Source organism: Lynx canadensis, chromosome F1 (genome assembly GCF_007474595.2).
Source record: "Lynx canadensis isolate LIC74 chromosome F1, mLynCan4.pri.v2, whole genome shotgun sequence".
In the NCBI taxonomy this organism is placed as follows: domain Eukaryota; kingdom Metazoa; phylum Chordata; class Mammalia; order Carnivora; family Felidae; genus Lynx; species Lynx canadensis.
The window spans coordinates 12,839,059-12,861,883 of NC_044319.2; the positions used below are offsets into that span (position 1 = coordinate 12,839,059).

Sequence of the window (22,825 nt, forward strand, 5' to 3'; positions counted from 1 at the left end):
AAACCTCTTGAAGTGCCATAATTTCCATCTCTATTAACGTTATTGAGAATTCTGGAAATTCACCCTCAGCTAAAAAAAAAAAAAAAAAAAAAAAAAAAAAGTTTATATATAAAAGCTAACAGGGGCCTACAAGGTGCTTTGTTTTTATTAGATGAAACTACATGGCTGATGCTTGTAAATGGGAAACTGAATTAATAACCATTGCTACTGATCCCCACCTGCTAGAAAATCTGTACCTTTCGGGGCGCCTGGGTGGCGCAGTCGGTTAAGCGTCCGACTTCAGCCAGGTCACGATCTCGCGGTCCGGGAGTTCGAGCCCCGCGTCAGGCTCTGGGCTGATGGCTCGGAGCCTGGAGCCTGTTTCCGATTCTGTGTCTCCCTCTCTCTCTGCCCCTCCCCCGTTCATGCTCTGTCTCTCTCTGTCCCAAAAATAAATAAACGTTGAAAATCTGTACCTTTCAAGTATGTAGTCTATGTTCCAAAACTTGATGATCTTTCTCGCCAATCCTTTTGAATGACACTTTAATTTTTAAATGTGAAGAAAAATGAGTTCACATTTAAAATGAAGGGTTTGTGCACTCTTAAATTTCAGAAATCATTTTTAAGTTTAAAAGTTCAAAGGTTACGAGAGGAATTCCAAATATCCTTCACTTTCTAACTATACCTATCTAAACCTGAAATACCGACTCCAACTCTTTTCTTGGTACGGTATTTTATTTTGTCTACTTCATTTGAATTTGCTTAAAAATATTGGCACACTAAAACCAAAATCACACTCGGGATTTTGCAATATAAGCCAAAATAATGCTTTTTAAAAAAAAAAAAAAACGCATTTTTAGTGATGAGAAACATGAAAAATGTAATAACTGATCCCTTTTAAATCGTCCCATTTCTATGTATTCTGACAATGCTTGCATCTTGGCGTTTGAAATCTTGCTTAAAATGAGAAACCAGAAGCCCAGAGAAGTGCTCAGGATAGAACCAGAACACTGAAATCAGGACTCCAAGCGAAAAAGGCCTAGTATTTCTCCATACCCCAGCGCCGATACTGTTTTACCATGGTCTCCTCTGAACTTAAAACTGATAAGGAACCATTTTTAAGGGGAAAGACTTAAGCATTCCTTAGATAGGCTACAGGTCTTCGAGAACCATTCACAACACATGGAAACAGCCCACAATCAATAGTTAATTGGGAGACAGCTACGCAGAGAAACCCCGCTGAACATGTCTGCTCCCTCCCCATTGTTATGTCCCGGCCCTATAAATGTTTCTTCACAGTTAGAAGCCTAAATCCGAACATTCTCTGGGGTCAGTTCGCAGGACAATTCCGGCACAGTTTTGAAAAGACCCCCCGGAACCCCGACTCGTACCCGGCCAGACCTAGCGGGTAAGGGGTACCGCCCCCGTGACTTCCCCGAGAACCCCGGAGGCAGGTGCGTCCGCCCTTTTCCGCCGCCGACTTGTAGCCACTTCCTAACTGCCTGTTTATCTCCACCCTCATCCGCGTCGCCAGTCCCTCCCTTATCTCTTGAAGCGATTAACCCAGCGAGAGCAGGAGACAGGGAGAGAGAGCAGACTCGGCTCGGAAGACAGGAATGTCGGAGCGGCCGAGCTTTCCCTAGGCCGGCTGTCCGGCACCGCCGGAGGCAGCTCCAAGGGAGCAGGACCCCGCAGCAAGCGACGGGGGCCTTGTAGCCAGAGCTCGACGCGCTGATTGGTCGGCCGGCCGCGGCCGGGAAGAACCCGGATGTGACTGGGTCGTCGTGTTGGCAGTCGGGGCTCTGAGGTGTGGGCGTTCTGGGGGCGCTGGCAGCCGAGGCGGATGGCGCGGGGTTGGGCCGGCTTCTCTGAGGAGGAGCTGAGGCGACTGAAGCAAACTAAAGGTAACGGGACATGCCTGCAGAGGTTTCATCCTTGGGTCTCTAGAGGGGAAGGGGCGGGGCTGCAGCTTTTGAGGGGGTAAGGGGCGGGAAAGAGGGTAATGTGTTGGTGTTTGGGGAAGGAGCTCTAACGGGAGGAGGGGATTGAGGGGTTCCAGAGGTGGGAGCCACAGCGGGAGGGGCGGGTCCAGGGGACTGGGATCTTGCAGGTAAGAAAGTTCAGGAATCCGCTTCAGGAATTTGACTTTTCCCGTGAAAGGGACGGGACTTGGGAGAGGAAGTGAGCCTACAGCCTCGGCGTCTCTTGTGGGAAGATTGCTGCCTTAAGTCCACGGCTGGAGGGTTGGGGTTGGGGTGAGAGAAGGGGGAGGGGCACACACCAGATTCGAATTGTGATGAATGTATGTATGTAAGTTGACAATGGTTGGGAACAAGGGAGTACAGGGATCTGAATAAACGCAAAACGACGATGCTTTTCTTAATACATCTGGAGTCTTGCATTCACTTCTGGTTGCCAGATGACTTTTGAAATTGTAACTCTTGAGAGTCAGAAAACCAAGACTTTTTGAAAGGTTAGATGTGAAATTATACCTGTTGACTGTTGTAAGCTACAATGTGCCTCCCCCGCTGGCTTTGTAGGGTAGTTATTGGACGGACTTGTACTATTTTGTTTTCTCTTAATGAAGGAATTAAGTTTACTGTTATTTGGTGAGAAACCCTTGGTGATATAAACTATGAATGTAATGTCATGAAGTTCTATACGGTGATCCTGGTATTGCACACTCCTTCTGTGAGTTTACATCCCTCTTAGTACCATAATTTATATACTTTGGAAGAAAATTCAGTAAGCCCTGGCATGGTTTTTGTTAGAGTTTGTGATCAAATTGGATGTTGTTCAGGTAAGTCTGCATCTTTAGCATAGATGTAAAAATAAGGCTAACAAGTGGAAAAGGAAGTAAAGTAGGAATACAGGACCAATGTAGATTATACAGATGGAGGAAGTTTTGACTGGTCCAGAGGCCTTTAAAAACTATATCATAAAAGTTATACTGCGGTGTGTAATTAACTATCAAACTTAATCTCAGTTTTTTGCTCTATGTTTTGAACATCCATTCCTATATTCGTATGTACAGAGTACAAGTATTCCTGTTTCAGGTCTGACCCAAAGTTAGAGGTATCAGCTTCTGTATTTTACATACTAAAGCTACATACATGCTACATACATAGTACATACTATGTAAGTACATCTACATACTAAGATGAACAAGGCATCATCCTTGTATTCAGAGAACTGATAGTCTACTGAGGAGACAAGCTGTAATATAATGTGATAATAGATAGTTTACAAGAGCTTGTTAACAGAGCTAGCAGGAACTTGACTCTGCTGGGGGTTGGGCAGAACTTGAGAACATTTCACAGACATTATGTGTTAGTAGAGGTGAGTTTGCCAAGGGAAAGAAGACTTAATATAGACTAAATTGTAACAATAGATTCATTATGTGGAAGTACATTTCTAAATATCTTTACAATTTGGGAGAGAGAGGGGCTGGAAAGACCTTAGCTTCAAGGCCTATAATTTCGTAGTGAGATGTTGAAGCATAGACACCAACCCCTAGTCTATGACCACCATGAGTAAGAGAACACATGTTAGCATCTTTGTACTCTCATAACCAGACACAGTGATTGGCATATAGATCTCCTAGCTCTGCCTCTAAATCTTTTTTGCCTTGGATTTCTCATGTGTGAAAGTAGAGGAGTTGGATTTTTCATTTTTAAGACTCCTTCCAGCTGTTCTCCAACCTTAAAAATAGAATTAATCCATGAAGGTAGAGTTGGTTGCCAGCAAAAATAAGGATGACCGTACTCTAGAGAAACCCCATGTGCACATTGGGAAAAATCAAGAATGTTCTTTGCATTCTTATTTATAATACTGAAAAGCTGGGAACAAACCAAGTGTTCATTAATAAAAGTGGATAAATAGGGGTGCCTGGGTGGCCCAGTTGGTTAAGTGTCCAACTTTGGCTCAGGTCATGATCTCACGGTTTGTGAGTTCAAGCTCCTGTGGGGCTCTGTGCTGACAGCTCGGAGCCTGGAGACTACTTGTGATTCTGTGTCTCCCTCTCTCTCTGCTCCTCCCCTGTTCATGCTCTCTTTCTCTCAAAAATAAATACACGTTAAAAAAATTTTTTTTTAAGTGGATAAATTGTGATACAGCCATTCAGTGGGCCAGTATAGAGCTAGTGGGAATATATGAACTATACCCACATACATTAACATGTATAAATTTCATAAATATAATGTGTGAAAAGAACAAGTTACAAAAATACATACAATGTGATATCATTTGTAGAAGGTCAAAATCGTACAAAGCAGGTATATTCTTCTGGGAATATAGGAAATCAAAATACCCAGTACTAGAAAGGGGGAATATGATCAGAAAGGGGCAAATACGTAGGAAATTTTAAAAGTATTGGTAATAATGAAATCAAGTTGAGACAAGTTATGCTACAGTTAACAAATAGCCCTAAGATATCAATTATTTAAAATAATAAAGATTTATTTTTCTTTATAGCTTCATGTCTAACATAGACTGGCAGGTGACTCTTCCACATAGTCACTCGTCATTGTGTTTTCATGTTGTCATATGGGAGTGCACCATGGCATGAGGAGAAAAAAGTTGAGACTCGAGCATTGGCAATTAAATGCTTCCATCAGTCAATGATAGATGTCATTCATACTTACATTTCATTTAATAAAAGCAAGTAATATGATTTGGAGGGCAATAAATACAATTATCTTGAGTGTTCCAAAAGAGGATAACATGCCTATCTTTAAATAGCAGTTGTGTCTACTTTAGCCATGTTTTATTTTTTTTAATGTGACTGTTTTTTTTAATAATCCATACAGGTTGGATGTGTGTCTGTAGCAAATACATGCATTTGATGTGTGATTTATAATAAAAAATAAATTTATTTCATAATAAAAAAATTGGAAATAGAAAAACAGTGCAACTACAATGCTGTCAATGTCTAAAGAAAATATTCATGAGTTCTTTATTTATTCTTGATACTAGTTCTTTTCCAGGTATATTATGAATATGTTCTCCGATAAATATCTTCTCCCAGCTTGTAACTTGTCTTTTAACTTTAATCTTATGATGAACAAAGTATTTAATTTTAATATGGTCAAATTTGTACACATGTTCTGTGTCTTCACTTAGTACCCTACCATGAGGTAGTAGTACCCTTCCATAAGATGTTAGTCCTTATATTCAATTAAGCATTTTTAAGAATCATTTTTGTTATAAGCTATATAGATTCAAAACACTGTATAAATCAATGTGTTTCTAATAAGAGTTTTAAAATGTTGATTTGACATTTGAATCCTTAATCCATTTGGAGAATGTTTTGTTTGTTTTTATATGGTGTGAAGTATGGATCTGATTTTACCTTTTCCATATAGCTGGGTTTTTTTTTTTCAAGTCGATTTATTGAATGATTCCACCTTTTGCTGTTGATAGGCCATGCTATCTTAGTCATATACCAGTGCTTCATACACGTATGAACCTGTTTCTGGGTTCTTTTGTTCTATTCCATTGGTCAGTTTGTCTATTATGCACCAATACCACACTATTTTAAAGCTTTATAATATTCCTATGGTCTCTATTCTGTTCCATTGGTCTATTTGTCTATTCTTTCACTAATGCCCACGGTCTTGATTACTGTAGTTTTATAGCCAAGTAATGCCAGTTCTCCAGTTTTGTTCTTTAATATTGTGTTAGCTATTCTGAGTCTTTGGCCTCTCCATATAAACTTTAGGATCATTGTGTCAGTATTTGCAAAATAAGACAGGATTGAATCTTCTTTTCATGAATATAGAATATCTCCCCATTTATTTCTTTGATTTCATTATCAGAGTTTGTGGTTTTCTTCACAGATCTGGTACTTTCTTTTCTTAGATTCATTCCTAAGTATTACTTTTTTTTTTTTTTTTTTTTTTTTAGTGCTAATGCAAATAGTATCATGTTTTTAATTTTAAACTCCACTTGTTCTGGGGTGCCTGGGTGGCTCAGTCGGTTAAGCGGCCGACTTCGGCTCAGGTCATGATCTCACGGTCCGTGAGTTCGAGCCCCGCGTCGGGCTCGGGGCTGACAGCTCAGAGCCTGGAGCCTGTTTCAGATTCTGTGTCTCCCTCTCTCTCTGACCCTCCCCCGTTCATTCTCTGTCTCTGTCTCAAAAATAAATAAACGTTAAAAAAAAAAAATTACAAAAAAAATAAACTCCACTTGTTCATTACTGGTACATAGGAAAACAGTTGACTTTTGTATATTAATCTTGAATTCTGCAACCTTGCTATAATGGCTTATTAGTTCCAGGAGTTTTTCTATTTATTGTTTCAGGCCTGATTTGTTTACTGTTTTGTTTATTATTTTATTGTAGCATTTTTAATCTCCTGTGCAGTTTCTGTGAAAAGCAAAAGAATAATTCAACTAGTGAGTGTAACCAGGAAGTAAGCTCAATGGCATTTTCTTATGGTGTACATAAAGATCAGTAGTCAAGAATAAGTTCCTGTCTCAAGATAGAGGAGGTTACTTTGTGTTCCTGGCTAAAGTCAACAGTAATAACATTTTACTTGCGATGGCACATCTATGTTTTAAAATATTTTACCTGTCTCATTTAATCCTTACAGTAACTTCATGAGTTAAGTAGAGCAGGTGAATTTTCAACCCATTTGACAGTTGGAAAAACTGGGTTATGGAATAATTAATTGACTTGTCTACGATTATTGAGCTGAACAAAAGCTGTGCCAGAACTGTGACTCCAGAGCTTTTAATTCTCCTTTGGGAGATTTAAATAATAGGCTTGTGTTGCTTCATGGATCAATATGCAGAATTTTTAAAGCCCTATTTGAGTTAATTAATAAGAACTTACACAATTTCACTTCCCAGGCATTTTATAAACAATACCATTTACAGTTCTTATTAAATATAATATGAATGTGAGTCAAATTCTCCAGTACTCTGCCTTACAAGGTTAACACTGGTTGGACAAACCAAGAAGTATAATAGGGGTATTATTTATTTTATAGTGCTTTTGTAAAAAAAAAAATTCTCCCTGTTTTCTCTTCCTCTATTGGTTTGTTCAGGCTGCTGTTAAAATTAGCTTGCATACATTGACTCATGGCTAGCTAACTTTGGGGAAGACAACCTTGCACTGCTCTGGAAGATGAAAGCTAACATTTGAGGGTTAACTAGCATTCTTAGAAATAAGAGACTTCATTCAGTTATACTTTATGTATAATATCTACCTATGTATCAAACTGGTTAAGATCTGTTATTTAAGAAGAGTGCAGCCCATTTGTAACCGCAACCACCATTTTATTTCAGGAGAGCAAATAGAATCATAAGTCAAATTTAAGACCTATTAGAGAATTCATTTGTCTACTTTGCTTGGTCAGATTAGTTAATTGCTTAGTCAGTTATCAATTCAAGTTGAAAAAGAAACCTTGCTTTTTATTCTGAGGCTTAACTCAACAGACAAATGGACTTCTTTTAAGCTCAATTTTGAGTTGGGATAATTTTTGTTAAATATTAAGAGTATGATTATAGAAGAACTGTCAAAAATACTACAGGAAGATGGCTGTTTTTCCCTGGGTTTTTATGGTAGAGAAGGGGGAGAAACCCTGTGGAATTATTATTAATGTTAATGCTTTATTTTCTTAGAGAAATTCTAATTATTTGTTGCTCACACAAAGGAATTCTCCTCTTTTTCACATAGATCCATTTGAACCACAGCGGCGTCTCCCTGTGAAGAAAAGTCGACAACAACTTCAGCGAGAAAAAGCCCTTCAAGAGCAAAGCCAAAAACTTGGACTTCAAGATGGATCAAGCTCAGTACCTCCAGAGCAGCTGCTTTCTGCACCCAAACCAAGATTTAATACTCAAAAACCACACTCTTCTTCCCCTGTTCCTCCTAATCCTCTTACACTCACTTCTCCTGTTGGTGATGGAAAACCACAGGGGATTGAAGGTCAACCAAGGGAACTGGGACTTGAGAATTCCCATGATAGTCACAAAAACACTGAGGTCCTACCTCCAAAGCCAGATTGCAAAATGGAAAAAAAGAAAGTGGAATTGTTAGTAAGTCTATATATCCCTGAGATTTTTTTCCATTTTACCTTTTTTTTTTCCCCTCCACTGGGCTTTGAAGAAATACAGTTTTAACGTTTTCTCTTTCATATTCTAACCTAGAAACATCATGAATAAACTATTGAAGAATAGCTACCACCTAAATATGTTGTAAGCCAGTCAGTGTTGGGCATTTTATATGTTTTATGCCATGTAGTCTTCATAGCAGCCTTATAATACACGTTCATTATTTTCACTTGACAGATGAGATTTCTTGGACTCAGAAAAGATGCTTTATTCCCAAAGCAAATACATAGCTTAATAAATGGCGGAGTTGAGGTTCACATACAAATCTTTCTGGATCCAAAGTGTCTGCCCTTGACCCTCACTAGAAGCAGTTCTTACATGCATAGTGCTCCCCCTCATCCCAGATCGAACCCCTTCTTCAGCTTCACTCCATCTCCACTGGCCTGGAAAAGGTTGTTTATGAAAAGATAGGAAGGGATGGTCAAAGAAGAGTGTGTAGGAAATTGAGAGGACTGATAAAACAATTCAGCTACATCATTAGATTTCTTTTTATTCTTTATTTAATGTGTTTATATTAGAAACCACCTCCAGAATTTAGTTTAGAAACAGTTTTGTGGAAATTGCTGTTCTATGTATGACTTACGAATTCTTCTCAGAATTTTTATCCTATACCTTTTGTTTTGATATCCACTCGTATTTGTTTCCTCCTGATTTATCAGGTTGCCATTTGTTTCTGTTTTCCATTTTCTGAGTCTTTCTATTTCGATGTAACTTACGATTTCTCTGATCCAGGTTCTGTACTATAAGTTTAAAGTGTTTCCTGGCCCACCAGGGGTTTACAACCGAGAAATCATTTTTACAGGAGATCTAAAGCCATGTAAATTATGAGAGCAACATTGAACAAGTGCATTTTTTAAAAAAGTTTTTAATGTTTATTTATTTTTTGAGAGAGAGAGATAGTGTGAGCAGGGGAGAGGCAGAGACAGAGGGAGACACAGAATCCAAAGCAGGCTCAGGCTCTGAGCTGTCAGCACAGAGCCCGACTTGGGGCTCGAAACCACAAGCTGTGAGATCATGACCTGAGCCTAAGTCAGACGCTTAACTGACTGAGCCACCCAGGCGCCCCAAACAAGTGCATGTATTTAAATGTCTTTAAGTGTAGTTTACCAGCAAAGGCCTGAGATAAGTAGGGGAGGGTGGGTTTAAATTGAGTTGGATAATTTAGATTGAACGTTGTTGGGAAAATAATTTTTTTTTTAGATGCTTGGGAAAATTTTCATAGACATGTAATCTCAGGAACTGTCATTGAAAAGGAGAAATTGGAGGTTGCAAGAAGGGGAAAGGAAAGCTGTATCCTAGAGAATGCTCAGAGATGACATCTCCCTTCTCTGGAAGAGGCAAGAGCTAAGCCAGAGAGTAGTAGAGAATTAGGGAAATGAAGAAGGATGTGGAAGCTGAGAATTCCTACCTAGCGAGTTCCCCCATGCAGTAGAATATCACCCAGGCCTCTGGAGGGGAGTTGCCCTTACCAAAACAATGGTTAGAGAAAACGCACATGTCAGGATTGCAGCCCATTTGGGGGAGGGTGCTGGCTGGGCTGGACTACTGCAGTAGTCAAAATGAGAGAGGACCAGTGCCTGTACCAAGATGGAGACTCTAGGAAGGGAAAGAAAATGATAAATGTGGAAGTGGTTAGTAGGTCTGGAAATAGAGATTTTTGACACAGTGGCCATAAGAAATGACAATAATAGGAATAAATAGCTTTGTCGTTACTTTGAGTTGACATCAAGTTCTTAAATTTCTGGGAAATTTTAATATACTTCTTTCAGAATTGGACAGATTGGAGTCCAGTATTCAAGTCTTAGCTCATAGTGTTTCACTCTGTTTAAAAATGTCTCAGAATGGAAAGAAGTGAGCAAATTGAAAAAAAAAAAAATGAAATAAACATTGGTTATTGTCTTAAGGGTGTTAAATGGTAGAGACTTTCATTATAGAAAACTAATAAAAGATATGACATTAGCTACATGCCAATTAATTTTCTCCGTTTTGCATATAATACATAATTAACTTACACAACTTTCTTTGTACTCCTAATAAATGCCACAGTACTCTGGCTTCCAGTTTGTGGCTTCCTAGATTATATACATATAATGGATTTCAAAGGGCCAATTTATGTAAGACTTCTTGACTTCAAATGATAATCTTTGTTCCTATTAGAACAAAATAATGGGTTGCAGATGGGTTCCTTTTAAGAGGGCTTTTGAAGGAAAATATACATAATGTGGTTGATTAAATTTTATACATAGAGGCCTGAGACTGGTAAGGTGTGGCATGGGGTTTCAGAAACTCATTTTTATACTCTGCTCCCTAGGCAAGAAAAATCTCGTTGGGAAGTCCTCCAAGAAGAACAACGGCTTATGGAAGAGAAAAATAAACGTAAGAAAGCTCTTTTGGCTAAAGCTATTGCAGAAAGGTGAGGCATCTGAACTAGGAGAGGTTGTTTGTAACCTGCAGTCAGTTCTGTCATGTTTTATGTTTATTTTCCCTTGTCTGTTCTGATAAGTTGATATTTTCTCTACAACATTCTTTTAAAAAATTTTTTTTAAAGTGGGTTCTACGCCCAGTGTGGTACTTGAGCTCACAACCCGGAGGTCGGGAGTCACATGCTCTACCGACTGAGCCAGCCAGGTGCCCCTCTACAGCATTACTTTTAAGGCTCACTAAAATAATTCTCCTTTATAAATGATACAGAAATTCCAGTGTTAATTCATTAAGGAGGACTTTGTAAGCATAGATTATACCAAATTTATTTGGTATAAATAAATTACATTCTAAGGGAGCAGTGAATAGCCATCAGTGTAAGTGCATTAGCAACAAATGCAGGTTTTAATTTTGACGTAGTGAGGCCTTAATCCTGTGACATGTAGAAGAATAAGACTATTCCACATAAATGACTTCCACTCCAGAAGTTTTAATTGTGTTTTCTGTGGACATTTTTCTTAAAGAATTTACCCTGCCCCCACTGATACACGGTATAATTTAACCTTTCATCGATGACTCGGGGTCACCATTGTGAGTACTCTGCCATACCGTGTGCGATTTGATTTTTCTGTCCCTCCTGGCGTCAGTTTGTCAGCAGTTCCTTTTCCTTCACTGCATCATGATGGCCTCCAGCAGCAATGTTCCCGTTTGAGCCGCTTTCCACCCCTCACCCACTCTTTCTGCCCTTTTAGTTTGTGCTTTCCAGTGTGCTATCGCCTTAGGAACCCACCCAAACTTAGTCAGTGAAGCAATGATTGAGAATAGTGAGAATTAAATGCAAGCAAGTTTTCTTGGCATTTTCTTCTTAGATCTCCAGAAAAGCCTGGCAAAACTATTATGTATTGAAACTGCCGTGTGTATCGGGGAGGGGAAGGGACAAGGATAGAGAGAAAGGCAGGTAGGTAGAAGAGTAATGGAGAATTTTATCTGTCAAAAGGATATATGTATTTGAAAATGATTTCTCCCCCCTCCAGCTGGTCCCACTTGATTTGCATGAAACAGGAAATGTGCAACTTACTGAACTTAGGTTTCAAGAAAAAACCATGATTATTCAAAGTGAAAAGTGATTTTTGAAAATCACTTCAGTAGTCTTCAGTTTAGAAGTGGTTGGAGAGGCTGTTCACTAGGGATTTTACAAAAGGATTTATAGGCTCAGCACTTGTTCTTGATGTGCTTTTGGTTTAAGACGAAATAGTGATACAGGCTGAAATGTGAGAAAACACAACATGGTTAGATTAGTGATAAATGCACCAGTGAAGTCCTTGAAGTAAAAGAATCATACTGTTAATTCTGTGGGCAGAAAACAAGGGGAAATGCATAATGGAGTAAAAATCAGGAGAATATAAGTTGCAAGATAGTGGTTTTCTGTGGGAGTTTTATTCTCCTGTGAGAATGGGTGTGAAATTCTGAAGTGAGTGAAATCAGATTAAAGGCTTTTGTATCTGTGTATTCTGTTCTTCAGTGTGTACTGTGTTTGGGGTGCTGAGAGGACTGAGGTTAGATGTGCTTTTAAGCTGTAGTCTTGCCTAAAACACAGGAATCAAAGCAATAAAAGTTTGGGGGAATGAGTCCTAAGAAGGTTCAGACCGAATAGACATGAAGAAATGGTGTTTAACGTAAGGGTCCATTCTTTCTGTCCACTAAGTGTTGGACAAATGAAAGTGGCCTGAGCAAGAATTTAAGGCTAGAAATTTGGAAAGTTTTTTTAGATGTTCTGTGTAAAGAGAATATAGATAACGTTCTTTTAGTGCTTATTCTCATCCTCGTGGAATGAATATAGACCTATAAGTGAACTATTGGTATTTTGAAAAATCTTACTCTTTCCTTTGTGTATGAAAATGTATGATAATGTTATATGTTAATCCATTTGGAGAATGTTTTGTTTGTTTTTATATGGTGTGAAGTATGGATCTGATATATACCTGATTTTACCTTTTCCATATAGAACAGAGTTTGTGGTTTTCTTCACAGATCTTGTAGTTTCTTTCCTTAGATTCATTCCTAAGTATTACTTTTTTTTTTTTTTTTTAGTACTAATGCAAATAGTATCATGTTTTTTTTTTTTAAATTTTTTTTTTTTTTCAACGTTTATTCATTTTTGGGACAGAGAGAGACAGAGCACGAACGGGGGAGGGGCAGAGAGAGAGGGAGACACAGAATCGGAAACAGGCTCCAGGCTCCGAGCCATCAGCCCAGAGCCCGACGTGGGGCTCGAACTCACGGACCGCGAGATCGTGACCTGGCTGAAGTCGGACGCTTAACCGACTGCGCCACCCAGGCGCCCCAATAGTATCATGTTTTTAATTTTAAACTCCACTTGTTCATTACTGGTACATAGGAAAACAGAAAGCTTAGAATAAGGGAAAATAGCACAAATGCAGTCTTAGAGATATACCAAAATTTTACCAGTGTTTATTATATTTCGATTTGTGTTTTTTTTCTGATTTTTAAAAATTATACATTATAATCCTATCGTATATATAGTATCATATATATAGTTGGTTGCTTTTTTCACTTCTCTTGCGTATGGATATGTGATTTTAAAATGTTTTTATTTTTCTAGATCTAAAAGAACTCAAGCAGAGACCCTGAAACTAAAGCGGATCCAAAAGGAGTTACAGGCTTTAGATGACATGGTGTCAGCTGACATTGGGATCCTCAGGAACCGGATTGATCAAGCCAGCCTTGAGTATTCATACGCTCGGTGAGTTGAGAGAACTCTGAATCAGGAGTGAAATTTCAGAAGTATTTACTGCTGGCTGGGCCAAGGGCTTTCATGTGTGTCATCACTTAAGCCTCCTAACGGTCCCATCAGGCCATCAGGTGCTCTGTTTATTCCTGTTTTGTACTAAATCCAGTGCCTCTTCCTTCACTCTGGCCTACTCTTGTTCTTATTCCTGTTAGCTCATTTCTTGCATTATTTATTTACATTTTAGTCTTTTTTGCTAAACCATCAATCATCTGTATAATGCTTGGGACTCTAAGAGTCTTAATGACTTGCCCCCAAATTCTGCTATTTTAACACCAAGTCTGTACTCTTTCTGTTAAGAAATTTTGATGATCTGAGATGGTCCTTAGAGATGAGCCTAGTTCTCATGTCAATTTTCACCAAAGAAAGAAGATCCAGCTTTTTTTTTAAAAAAGGCTACAAGTATTTTAAAGAAAATACCACTCTGTCTTGAAAGCTTGAAGTTTTTCCTTTTTTTTTTTCTTTTCGATTGTATTCTGCCTATAATAGTTTGCTATCATGTGTTTCCTTGGTTTCAATCATTGGCATTTTAGAGAAAAAAAATCATCATGGAGTATTTTTAAAATGCATGAACACATGTAAAGAATTACATGAACCTTGCAAGCAGATAAAAGGGCAAAAAATTAAGTCCAATTTCAGGGTTTTCAGTCCTTCCCGCGTTGCTTTAATCATCCCGGTTTGTCTTTTCTCACAAGGGAATGCTGTGTTAATGACTCAGTTTTGCATCTTTCTCTGTAACACTAGAAATCCATCCGAATGCCTCATTAGTCCAGGGTAAACCACAGCAGCAGAATGTTTATAGAACAGTTTAATAAAGCGGAAATGCTTGATTGTGTTTTCATTTCACCGTTTATTAAGAAAGAGGTTTGTGGTGTCCTTGTGATTTTTGTAATTGTTGTTTGACCACATGCTATTAGACTTAATGGGCTGCCTTTATTAATTAACTGCTTAAATTAATGCCATCAGTAGCTGATAACTGGAGGTTCCTATTTCTATTAATAAGGACATTAAGGAGGTAACCGAGATTTTATTAAGATTAAACTCAGCCTAGTTTTTAGCATATGTTATTCTCTGTAACTTAAGTTTACCAGAGGAACATTCCTAGGCCTTTGTAGACCTTAATATGAATAATTCAGATTATTCTAGATACCTCAACCGAAAATCATTTGATTATGTTTTAATTCTGTCCTGAAGGAGACTGGAGAAGGATACATTTGTATATTGAACATTATATAAGAAATGTCATAGTTTTATTCTTCAGAGAACCACAAAGAAAGTGGGTTTACTGGTTAAAAAAGAAAACATCCAATCATATAAAATGTGCTTAATGAAACTTTAGTTTCTGTAGGAAAAAAATTTGACATAAATTTTTATATTTCTTAAACTAAAGATGGCAATTTCTCATGGTACTGATATTGGCATAGTTGTATGTGAATATCCATATTTGATGTGTGAGGCTATTTTTAAAATCCTAAACTCTTGAGGTAAGTCACAGAGAAGCCATAGACAGTTGTGACTGGGACCTGCATCGTACCTTGTTCGTGCATAAGATTAAGATGTTTTCTAAATTTACATCTGCGGTTATTGAGAGATTAGAGATTGGTGATAACAGTATTGTGATTTAGATTTCTACTGGTAGCCAGTCCCCACGACAGTCCATCTCTGTGGGAGATTTCCTTGACTTCTTTTTTTTTTTTTTAATAAAAATGATATTGTAGTTTTATAGTACCTGGTACAGTGCTGTGTCCACAAAAGGTTCTTGGATACAGGATAGGCCAGAATTTGCTTTAAAATCGGCTTCCAGAGAACAGCATTAGGGTAGACCCCTCCAAGGAAACCAGAGCTTCTGGGAGCCAAACTGAGAGTTATTGCCACTATTCATATCTGTGACTTCAAGGATGCTGTATGCTGCATAGACCAGCTTGTAAAACAAGAGTGGATGTGTGTAGAGCATCTCTTTGACCCCTAGTGTACCAGGAAGAACTAGGAGCACTGTTTGCCATCTGTGTTTAATAGACACTCCTGTTAACATAGACACATACACGCTCATACACATATGCACGCATATACATAAATGTGTGCAGTCATTTTATGTCTAATTTACAAAAGTAAAAATAATGATTGTGGAAAACAACTTTACTAAAAAGTTTAATAAGAATATAAGCATAGCAGTCCTCTTTTTTTCAAGTAATGTTTGGCCCCCAACATTAAAAGTTGAAAGAACAGTTACATCCTTTCACAACATAAGATGCTACAGGTACTTGTAAAATACTGTGTGATCAAGTTTGTTCTGTTGAAATTATTAACTCTATGAGAGTAACCTTGCCTTTTTGTCCTTAGATACATATTTTTCATTCATTGGTTCTGAGTTTGAGAAAATTCATGTAGGATGTGTTTTCTGAAGTCTCATACTCTTGAGATTTCACGCACATGATCAGTTTCACTATCTAGAACCTAGGTTGTCTGTTTCTGCCTTGTATTGTTTCCTAGGGTTGACATAACAAGTTACTACAAACTGTGTGGCTTAAAACAACAGAAATGCATTCTCTTACATTTCTGGAAGCTGGAGGTTTGAAATCCAGGGTGTTGGCAGCGTCAGTCTTCCTTCAGAGACTTGAGGGAAGAATCCATTCCTTGCCTCTTCCAGCTTCTGGTGGCTGTAGGCACTCCTTGGCTTGTGGCTGCACCACTACCTTCTGTGCCTCCGTAGTCACATTGCTTCCTCCCCTTCTCTCAAAACTTCCTCTGCCTCTTTTTGTTTTAATATTTATTCATTTTTGAGAGAGAGAGAGAGAGGGACAGAGCGTGAGTGGGGGAGGGGTAGAGGGGGGAGGACACCGAATCTGAAGCAGGCTCCAGGCTCTGAGCTGTCAGCACAGAGCCCAATGCAGGATTCGAACCCACAGACTGTGAGATCATGACTGGAGCTGAAGTTGGATGCTTCACCAGGTGCCCCCCTCTGCCTCTTTCTTACAAGGACACATGTGACTATATTTAGGGTCCCACTGGATAATTCAGAATAAACTCTTTTCAAAATCTTTAACTTAATCACACCTTTTGCCCTGTAAGATAATATTCACAGGTTCTGGGGATTAGGAGGTGAATATCTCTGGGTGGTAATTTTTTAGCCTACCACAACATTCGTCTTTTGCTTTGTCTAATAGCTGCAAAATATCTTCATCTGTCAACTTTATTTTGCCACTGTGGCTAGAAAAACTAATTCTGAACTGTGTTCAATGAAAGCTGAGAACAGATTACAAATATCGTGTTTCTAGTCCTTTTTTATACCTTTTTAAAAGGTGACATAGGGGCCACCAAGGTGGCTCAGCTAAGCATCTGACTTAAGCTCAGGTCATGATCTCACAGTTCTTGCATGGTTTGAGCCCTACGTCTGGCTTTGTGCTGACAGCTTGGAGCCTGGAACCTGCTTCGGATTCTGCCTGTGTCTCTGTCCTCTCTCTCTCAAAAACAAACATTAAAAAAAAAGTTAAAGATGATGTAATACTTTGGATAACACAGTAAGGCAGCTAAACAGTGATTTATTTTACTGTAAACAGTGATGATTTATTTCACTGTGGCATCATCTTTTAGGTTATTCCATCATTCTCTGTTTTCTTATTAATCTTTTTTCTGTAGAAATGAGAATAATTGATGAGTAATGAAGAAATAATGCCAGGGTGATAAAATGGCAAAATGTTTCAAGATACAGGAAAAATGCTATCTCAACAATCCCGTAATGTATCTCAGATTTATAAGAGGGTACAATGGGCACATACAGTAATTGCAAAATGTAGTTTTAGTCTGTCCTTTAAAATACTAGTAGTTTTTCTGTTTGTTCTCTGGAAGACTTCTAAGAAAGGATAAAAACCTTTATGTGTTGATACTTACAAAGAGGTAGAACTCAGAAAAGGAACCGAAAACTAAAAGTAGATTGGTGGAACCTAAGGGAATGCCGAGGGTTAATCATTGAATTCTTAAAAAATTTCAGGATCCCCAAACCAAGAGACAGTTTCTAGAATTCTTTAAATAACATTCATTAAATCACTCAGTGTCCGTTTAAAATAACAAAGTAATTCTGTGAATACATTTCCAGTTCAATTTGTCTTCCTGTGTTATGTATAATGCTCTTATTATTCTGTCCCAAAACATGTCATCACATTCTGATTTGGTATTATCCACCTGACCCTCAGGCTCATAGAGCAGTTTGTGAAATTAATCAATATTTTAAACATAAATCACTCTGTACAAAATATATATGCATGTTTCTGGCCAGAAGAACTTTAAATAAATAAACAAAATGCAAAATCTTCAGTGATTTATCCGGGGTGGAAGATCAATGGAAACCTAGGGACCTATTTGCGAATTTTAATTTCAATTCAGCATTCATGAGCCCGGTCAGTAAATCTTTACTAACTGACTTTGGCTGGCTGAGGGAGACCACAGGCCACAGAAAGGAGGTTTGAGTCGGGGTAGGGGACAAGGTATTCATATACCTGTAGAGAATGTTGTCAGAGCTCTTAAGCTTGATGGAAGAACATTCTTAAATAGGATATGTTATAAAGTATGGAAAGCAGGGATTCACATGTCCAGCAGAGCTCCTTTAGAATAATTCTTTTAACATAGAGGGTAATTGAAAAACAGCTAGTTTTGTCATTCTTATATTTACTAGATGATAGTAAAAAAAATGAAATATGATAAATGACCATGATGTAAATAAGAGTTTTCAAGTATAAACACGAGGTCCTTGAACTTTGCCTAATTTTAATTTTAGATACAGTACATGTTTCTAATGATACACGAACAATGCATTTCAATTCTGGTGCTCTGAAGACGTTCTGTTTCTTGAGTGCCTACCAGGCACTGGCCCTTGTTTATACTGTTTAATCCTTAATACTCCTATGAAGTGTCCTATACTGTACTCCTATTAGTATCACCATTGTACAAATAAGCCAAAATTCAGTTGAATATACTGTCAAGGGTCACCATACTGGAATTTTCAGACATTGCGCACATACTCTCCAGCCTCTTCCTTCGGAACCTATCTGTGTTTTGTATTCTGGAAGCTGACCCTGGGGCATACCTGATTAGAACAAAGATGGGCTGCCAACTCCAGAACATTTAATCCATAGACTAAATAGGGTTTCGTGGCATGGCTGGACACTAAGAGCTCTGTTTAAACTGATAACTAGCCAAGGTAAGCCAAGCCAAGTCCTCCTCCTGGAAGTGGAGCTCTGAGAAATTGGAGTGAATTTGATGTGGAGCCACAGCTGGTGGCCATATTGGGCTGTGTGATTAGAAAGCCAAAATGAGAGAATTAAAGAGAATAGCTTTTGATTCTGATGACATGCCTGGGAGATTGCCTCGTGTATCCTACAATAAAACCCACTTTTCACCTGAGCTAGCTTGACTGGGTGTCTGTCCTTTACATCCAAAAAAGGCCTTGACCAGAACAGGTACATACATAGTAAATGGCAAAGGCAGGTTTTGAACCCTGGGTTTTCTCAAATCAAAGCCTTTCAGTTTTTTCATCACATTTCAAGACAGAATCTTGCGTCAGGAGCTATACCTGTTTTTGTGTTGCTGTAAGTGTAGTACCAGAAGTTACTTCTCTCTTTGAGTTGATGTGGGCGATCATAACAGCAAGGCAGCAAGGCTTTGACAACTGTTAGTGGCTTTTATAATTCATTGATAAATGTGGGCCAATCTCTTTTCCTGATGAAACAAAACAAACAATTTGTGTGGAAAAGGCCAAAGACCGTGAACCAATGTATGATAATTTTTCTTTTTGTGTCAAGCTAATACAAAATAAGAGAGATCACAGAGAGAGAGTGAACAGGGGAGGGCCAGAGAGAGAGGGAGGGAGAGAGAACCCCAAGCAGGTTCCACACTGTCAGCGCAGAGCCCAACGTGGAGCTCAAACTCACAAACCCTGAGACTGTGACCTGAGCTGAAATCAAGAGTCGGCCACTAACTGACTGAGCCACCCACACGCCCCAGAATTACCTTACTTCTAAGACAGGCATTGCGTATCTGCAGAGTTTTTATGTAAATAGATAAAATACCCTAATCAAAGTCTAACAGTCTGTTGTTGCAAAGTGGAGACAGAACAACTTAACGCAGGGATTCTCAACTGGGAGCAGTTTTGCCCCTTGGGAGACATTTGGTAACATCTGGAGACATTCTTGGCTATTACAAGTAGTGGGTGCTACCAGCAGCTTGTGGGAGAAAGCCAGCGATGCTGCTCTGCATCCTACAATGTACAGGACAGCTCCCCCGCGACAGAGAGTGATATGGTCCAAGGGGTCAGTGCCAGGACTGACAAACCTTTCCTAAACCCGGCCTGAAGTTTTTCTGTTCTTACTCGATGCTTGCTTCTTGCCTCACCTAGTATCATTTACATTCGCCTTGGACCCACTGTCCATATCCTTCTCCACCAAAATATTTCTTCCTTTTCTAACCCATTAATCAAGAGGTACAGATTTTCTGCTTTTCACTTCTATTACTGCTTTACGTCTCCTACATTTTAACCAGCTGTGTGCTGGAGACAGGCTGCACCGGTTCACCAGGGCCAATGTCATGTGTCTCTTCCCAGTTCTGCATTCAGCTGCGCCACATGGGCAGCCTGAAATTGGCCCTGGTGGTGGTGGTGTTTGTGCGACAGAAATCGACAAACACTGTCCCATCAGGGCTCTCACTGGAGCCCCACTGGAGCTAGTTTGCACTGAGTTAACCTTCAAGCACAGCTTCGGAAAGAGGACATGAGTGCAGAAGAACGTGCTTACGTAGGGAGGGTCCAAGTGTGGATGTTGTGGAAGTTTCAGCAGCGACAGCCTGGCTTGTCTAACGTGTAGGACAAGTGTTCACAAAGTATCACTATCCATATCTTCATTACGTCTTTCCAATTCTGGAGCTTAATTATTGTTTCTAGAACCTCCTTTGAATATCTTCTTTAGTGGAAAACCAATGGACCAATCTGTGTACCTGTCCCCACAGGAAGCGCTTTGACAGGGCAGAAGCAGAGTACGTGACGGCAAAGCTGGAGCTACAGCGCAAGACTGAGATCAAAGAGCAACTCACTGAACACCTCTGTACCATCATACAGCAAAATGAGCTCCGCAAGGCCAAGAAGTTGGAGGAGTTGATGCAACAACTGGACGTACAAGCTGATGAGGAGACCCTGGAGCTTGAGGTGGAGGTGGAGAGATTGCTGCACGAACAAGAAGCCGAAGCAGGGAGACAGATGGTTCATCTGGAGAGGCCACCTCAGCCTTCTGGGGAGAGTGTGACTTTAGGATTTGCCAAAGAGAACAGAAATCATCGAGACCCAGCCGCTTCTCAAAAGGTAGATGAACGGTGTGAAAATTCCAGTAGCAATCCCCTTCTGAATGCAGACCAAAGTCAAGAAGTTAAAATTACTGTAAAGGACATTTCAGCCGCTCTGACCACATGAAGTGCCAGAGTTTATACCTTGCGGCTGGTAAACGTCTGTTGTGGATTATGCCGTGAACTCTGATAAAACGGTGTTACCGTGGTTAGTTTCAGTAGAACATGTTTGACATTCTGAACCCCCTCGCATTATGATTATTTGATACATAGGCACACGTTCACCTTGATCCAGGGCCAGGTCCTCCTGGTGCACTCTTAATACCAGGTGGAAACAAACCACCTAAACAGATGGAAGAGGCACTACAACGATTGAGAGTGTGTTGCACCAGGTAAATCTGGAAGAGTAAGATGGAAAGTGATACTCGACACCTAATCAGACTCCTGTGACTTTTCCTAGGAGAGGTATTGATGATGAGATACCTGTTTTATGTAGTCCATAAAGACATAAAAATTAGCATGTGAAAGAGACAGAAGGGGAAAAAACTAACAGAAGTAGCATATTGAATTGTCTATTGAATCGTAGTCGAGCTGCAAAACCCAACTCGGAAGCTGCAATTTAACAAAAGGAACCAGACAGCTTCAGTAACATTTTCGTCTTCAGTTCGCCTGTTAAATGGCTTTAACTTACAACCTGAGTTTTGATTAGTTGATGCACACACACACACACACACACACACACACACATACAAATATACCATTAGCATGCGTAATTTTACTGTTAATGTATTGTCTTTTCTTTAATCAGCACATTGATTAAATTTAGACAATGAAAACATTAGTGAGGCTAAAATAATACAGAAAATCTATTACTACTTTTGATTATCAAAAAAAATTGATATATTTTCTTTCTAAAGTTGTCTGTAAATATGTGTTATATACATTGGATATTAATTATCCTGTCATATAGCATTTAAATTGTCCAAATGGTGATTTTAATAGTCCGTTAATTACTATCACTTCACTAATACTTGACCCCCACATTGTGCTATATGTGAATATATAAATACTGTTGTTTTGTCACAAAATCTGTGAATTTCACAGTAAATTATGATCTATTTATCAGAAATTCCAAAAGTGCAAATACTAAAGTCTTGAAAAAAAAACCTATTATAAAAGAGAATAAAGACAAATGTAATATTGTATTTATAATACTGTCGAAAAAGTTGGGGACATCCTATTTTTAAATGAATTTGAGGTTATTCATGTGGATGAGCTGTGTATTTTTATGTTCTGTAATTTGGGTTGAAATTATAGCCTTCCAGTGCTGACTTCTCCGAACAGAAGCATTTACATAGATAGTTGTGTTTTTATTTATGAATGACATTCATAAAAACTAAAAACATCATTGTCCAATACTCTTATTTTTCTAAGGAATAAACAAGTCTGATACACCCATAACATGGTCTTCTGTTTACTCTTCAAAATGTTCAAGGCTGCCTGGGTGGCTCAGTCAGTTAAGCGTCTGGCTTTAGCTCAAGTCATGATCTCGCAGTCCATGAGTTCAAGACCCACATCTGACTCTGTGCTGACAGCTCGGAGCCCGGAGCCTGCTTCAGATTCTGTGTCTCCCTGTCTCTCTGCCCCTACCCCACTCATGCTCTCTCTCTCAAAAATGAATAAACGTTAAAAAAAATTTTTTTTTTAATGTTTCCAACAATTTAGTATGTATACTGAAGTGTTACATGGCGGTCATGTATTCCATATCTCCATGTGGTAGATACAGCCATCTACTTTTATATAAGCCTCTGTTAAGGACAGTTCATCATTAATGAGGTTCTGTAACATTCGCTTCATACAGGTAGCCGCAATCTAATTCTCTGTCAAAGTATTTATAAGGTATACAGAAAAAGGAGAACCATGAAATAAATGAATTCGAAGGGACCTCACAGGTCATCTGATTTAATTCTCTCGCTTTACGGAAGAGGAATTTGAGAGCCTGAGATTTCACTTACGGCATGTTGGCCAACTGGCTTCTCTTAACTCAAGTGCTAGTAACGTTGCCATTCTAAAACTCTTGGTGTATCTCTTATATGCATCAGGCCATAAAGTTCACTGCATCCCTCCACTTGAAAATTTTCCTTAATAACCCATTCAGGGATTGTGTTCGTGCTTGCG

At 38.9% G+C, this 22,825-nt stretch overlaps 1 protein-coding gene across 2 annotated transcripts; it reads left to right on the forward strand.

Annotated features, from left to right (window-relative positions):
• The first annotated feature begins 1,744 nt into the window (after window positions 1-1,744).
• GORAB (golgin, RAB6 interacting) lies at window positions 1,745-22,108 on the forward strand. 2 transcript variants are annotated; one of them, XM_030302589.1, is made up of 5 exons: window positions 1,745-1,883; window positions 7,658-8,015; window positions 10,406-10,507; window positions 13,139-13,279; window positions 20,318-22,108. In XM_030302589.1, the coding sequence occupies exons 1-5, from the start codon at window positions 1,823-1,825 to the stop codon at window positions 20,772-20,774; spliced, it is 1,119 nt and encodes a 372-aa protein (XP_030158449.1). In that variant the 5' UTR covers window positions 1,745-1,822; the 3' UTR covers window positions 20,775-22,108. The 2 variants fall into 2 exon arrangements, with proteins under 2 accessions (XP_030158449.1, XP_030158450.1); XM_030302590.1 differs by lacking the exon at window positions 1,745-1,883 and having other exon boundaries at window positions 7,926-8,019.
• The last annotated feature ends 717 nt before the right edge of the window (window positions 22,109-22,825 follow it).

Excerpts from the sequence above, each read along its gene's own strand:
- GORAB (XM_030302589.1), top strand. The coding sequence starts at position 1,823 with ATGGCGCGGGGTTGGGCCGGCTTCTCTGAGGAGGAGCTGAGGCGACTG. Across the intron at positions 1,884-7,657 it reads GCGACTGAAGCAAACTAAAG|ATCCATTTGAACCACAGCGG; the intron begins GTAACGGGACAT and ends TTTTTCACATAG. Across the intron at positions 8,016-10,405 it reads GAAAAAAAGAAAGTGGAATT|GCAAGAAAAATCTCGTTGGG; the intron begins GTTAGTAAGTCT and ends TCTGCTCCCTAG.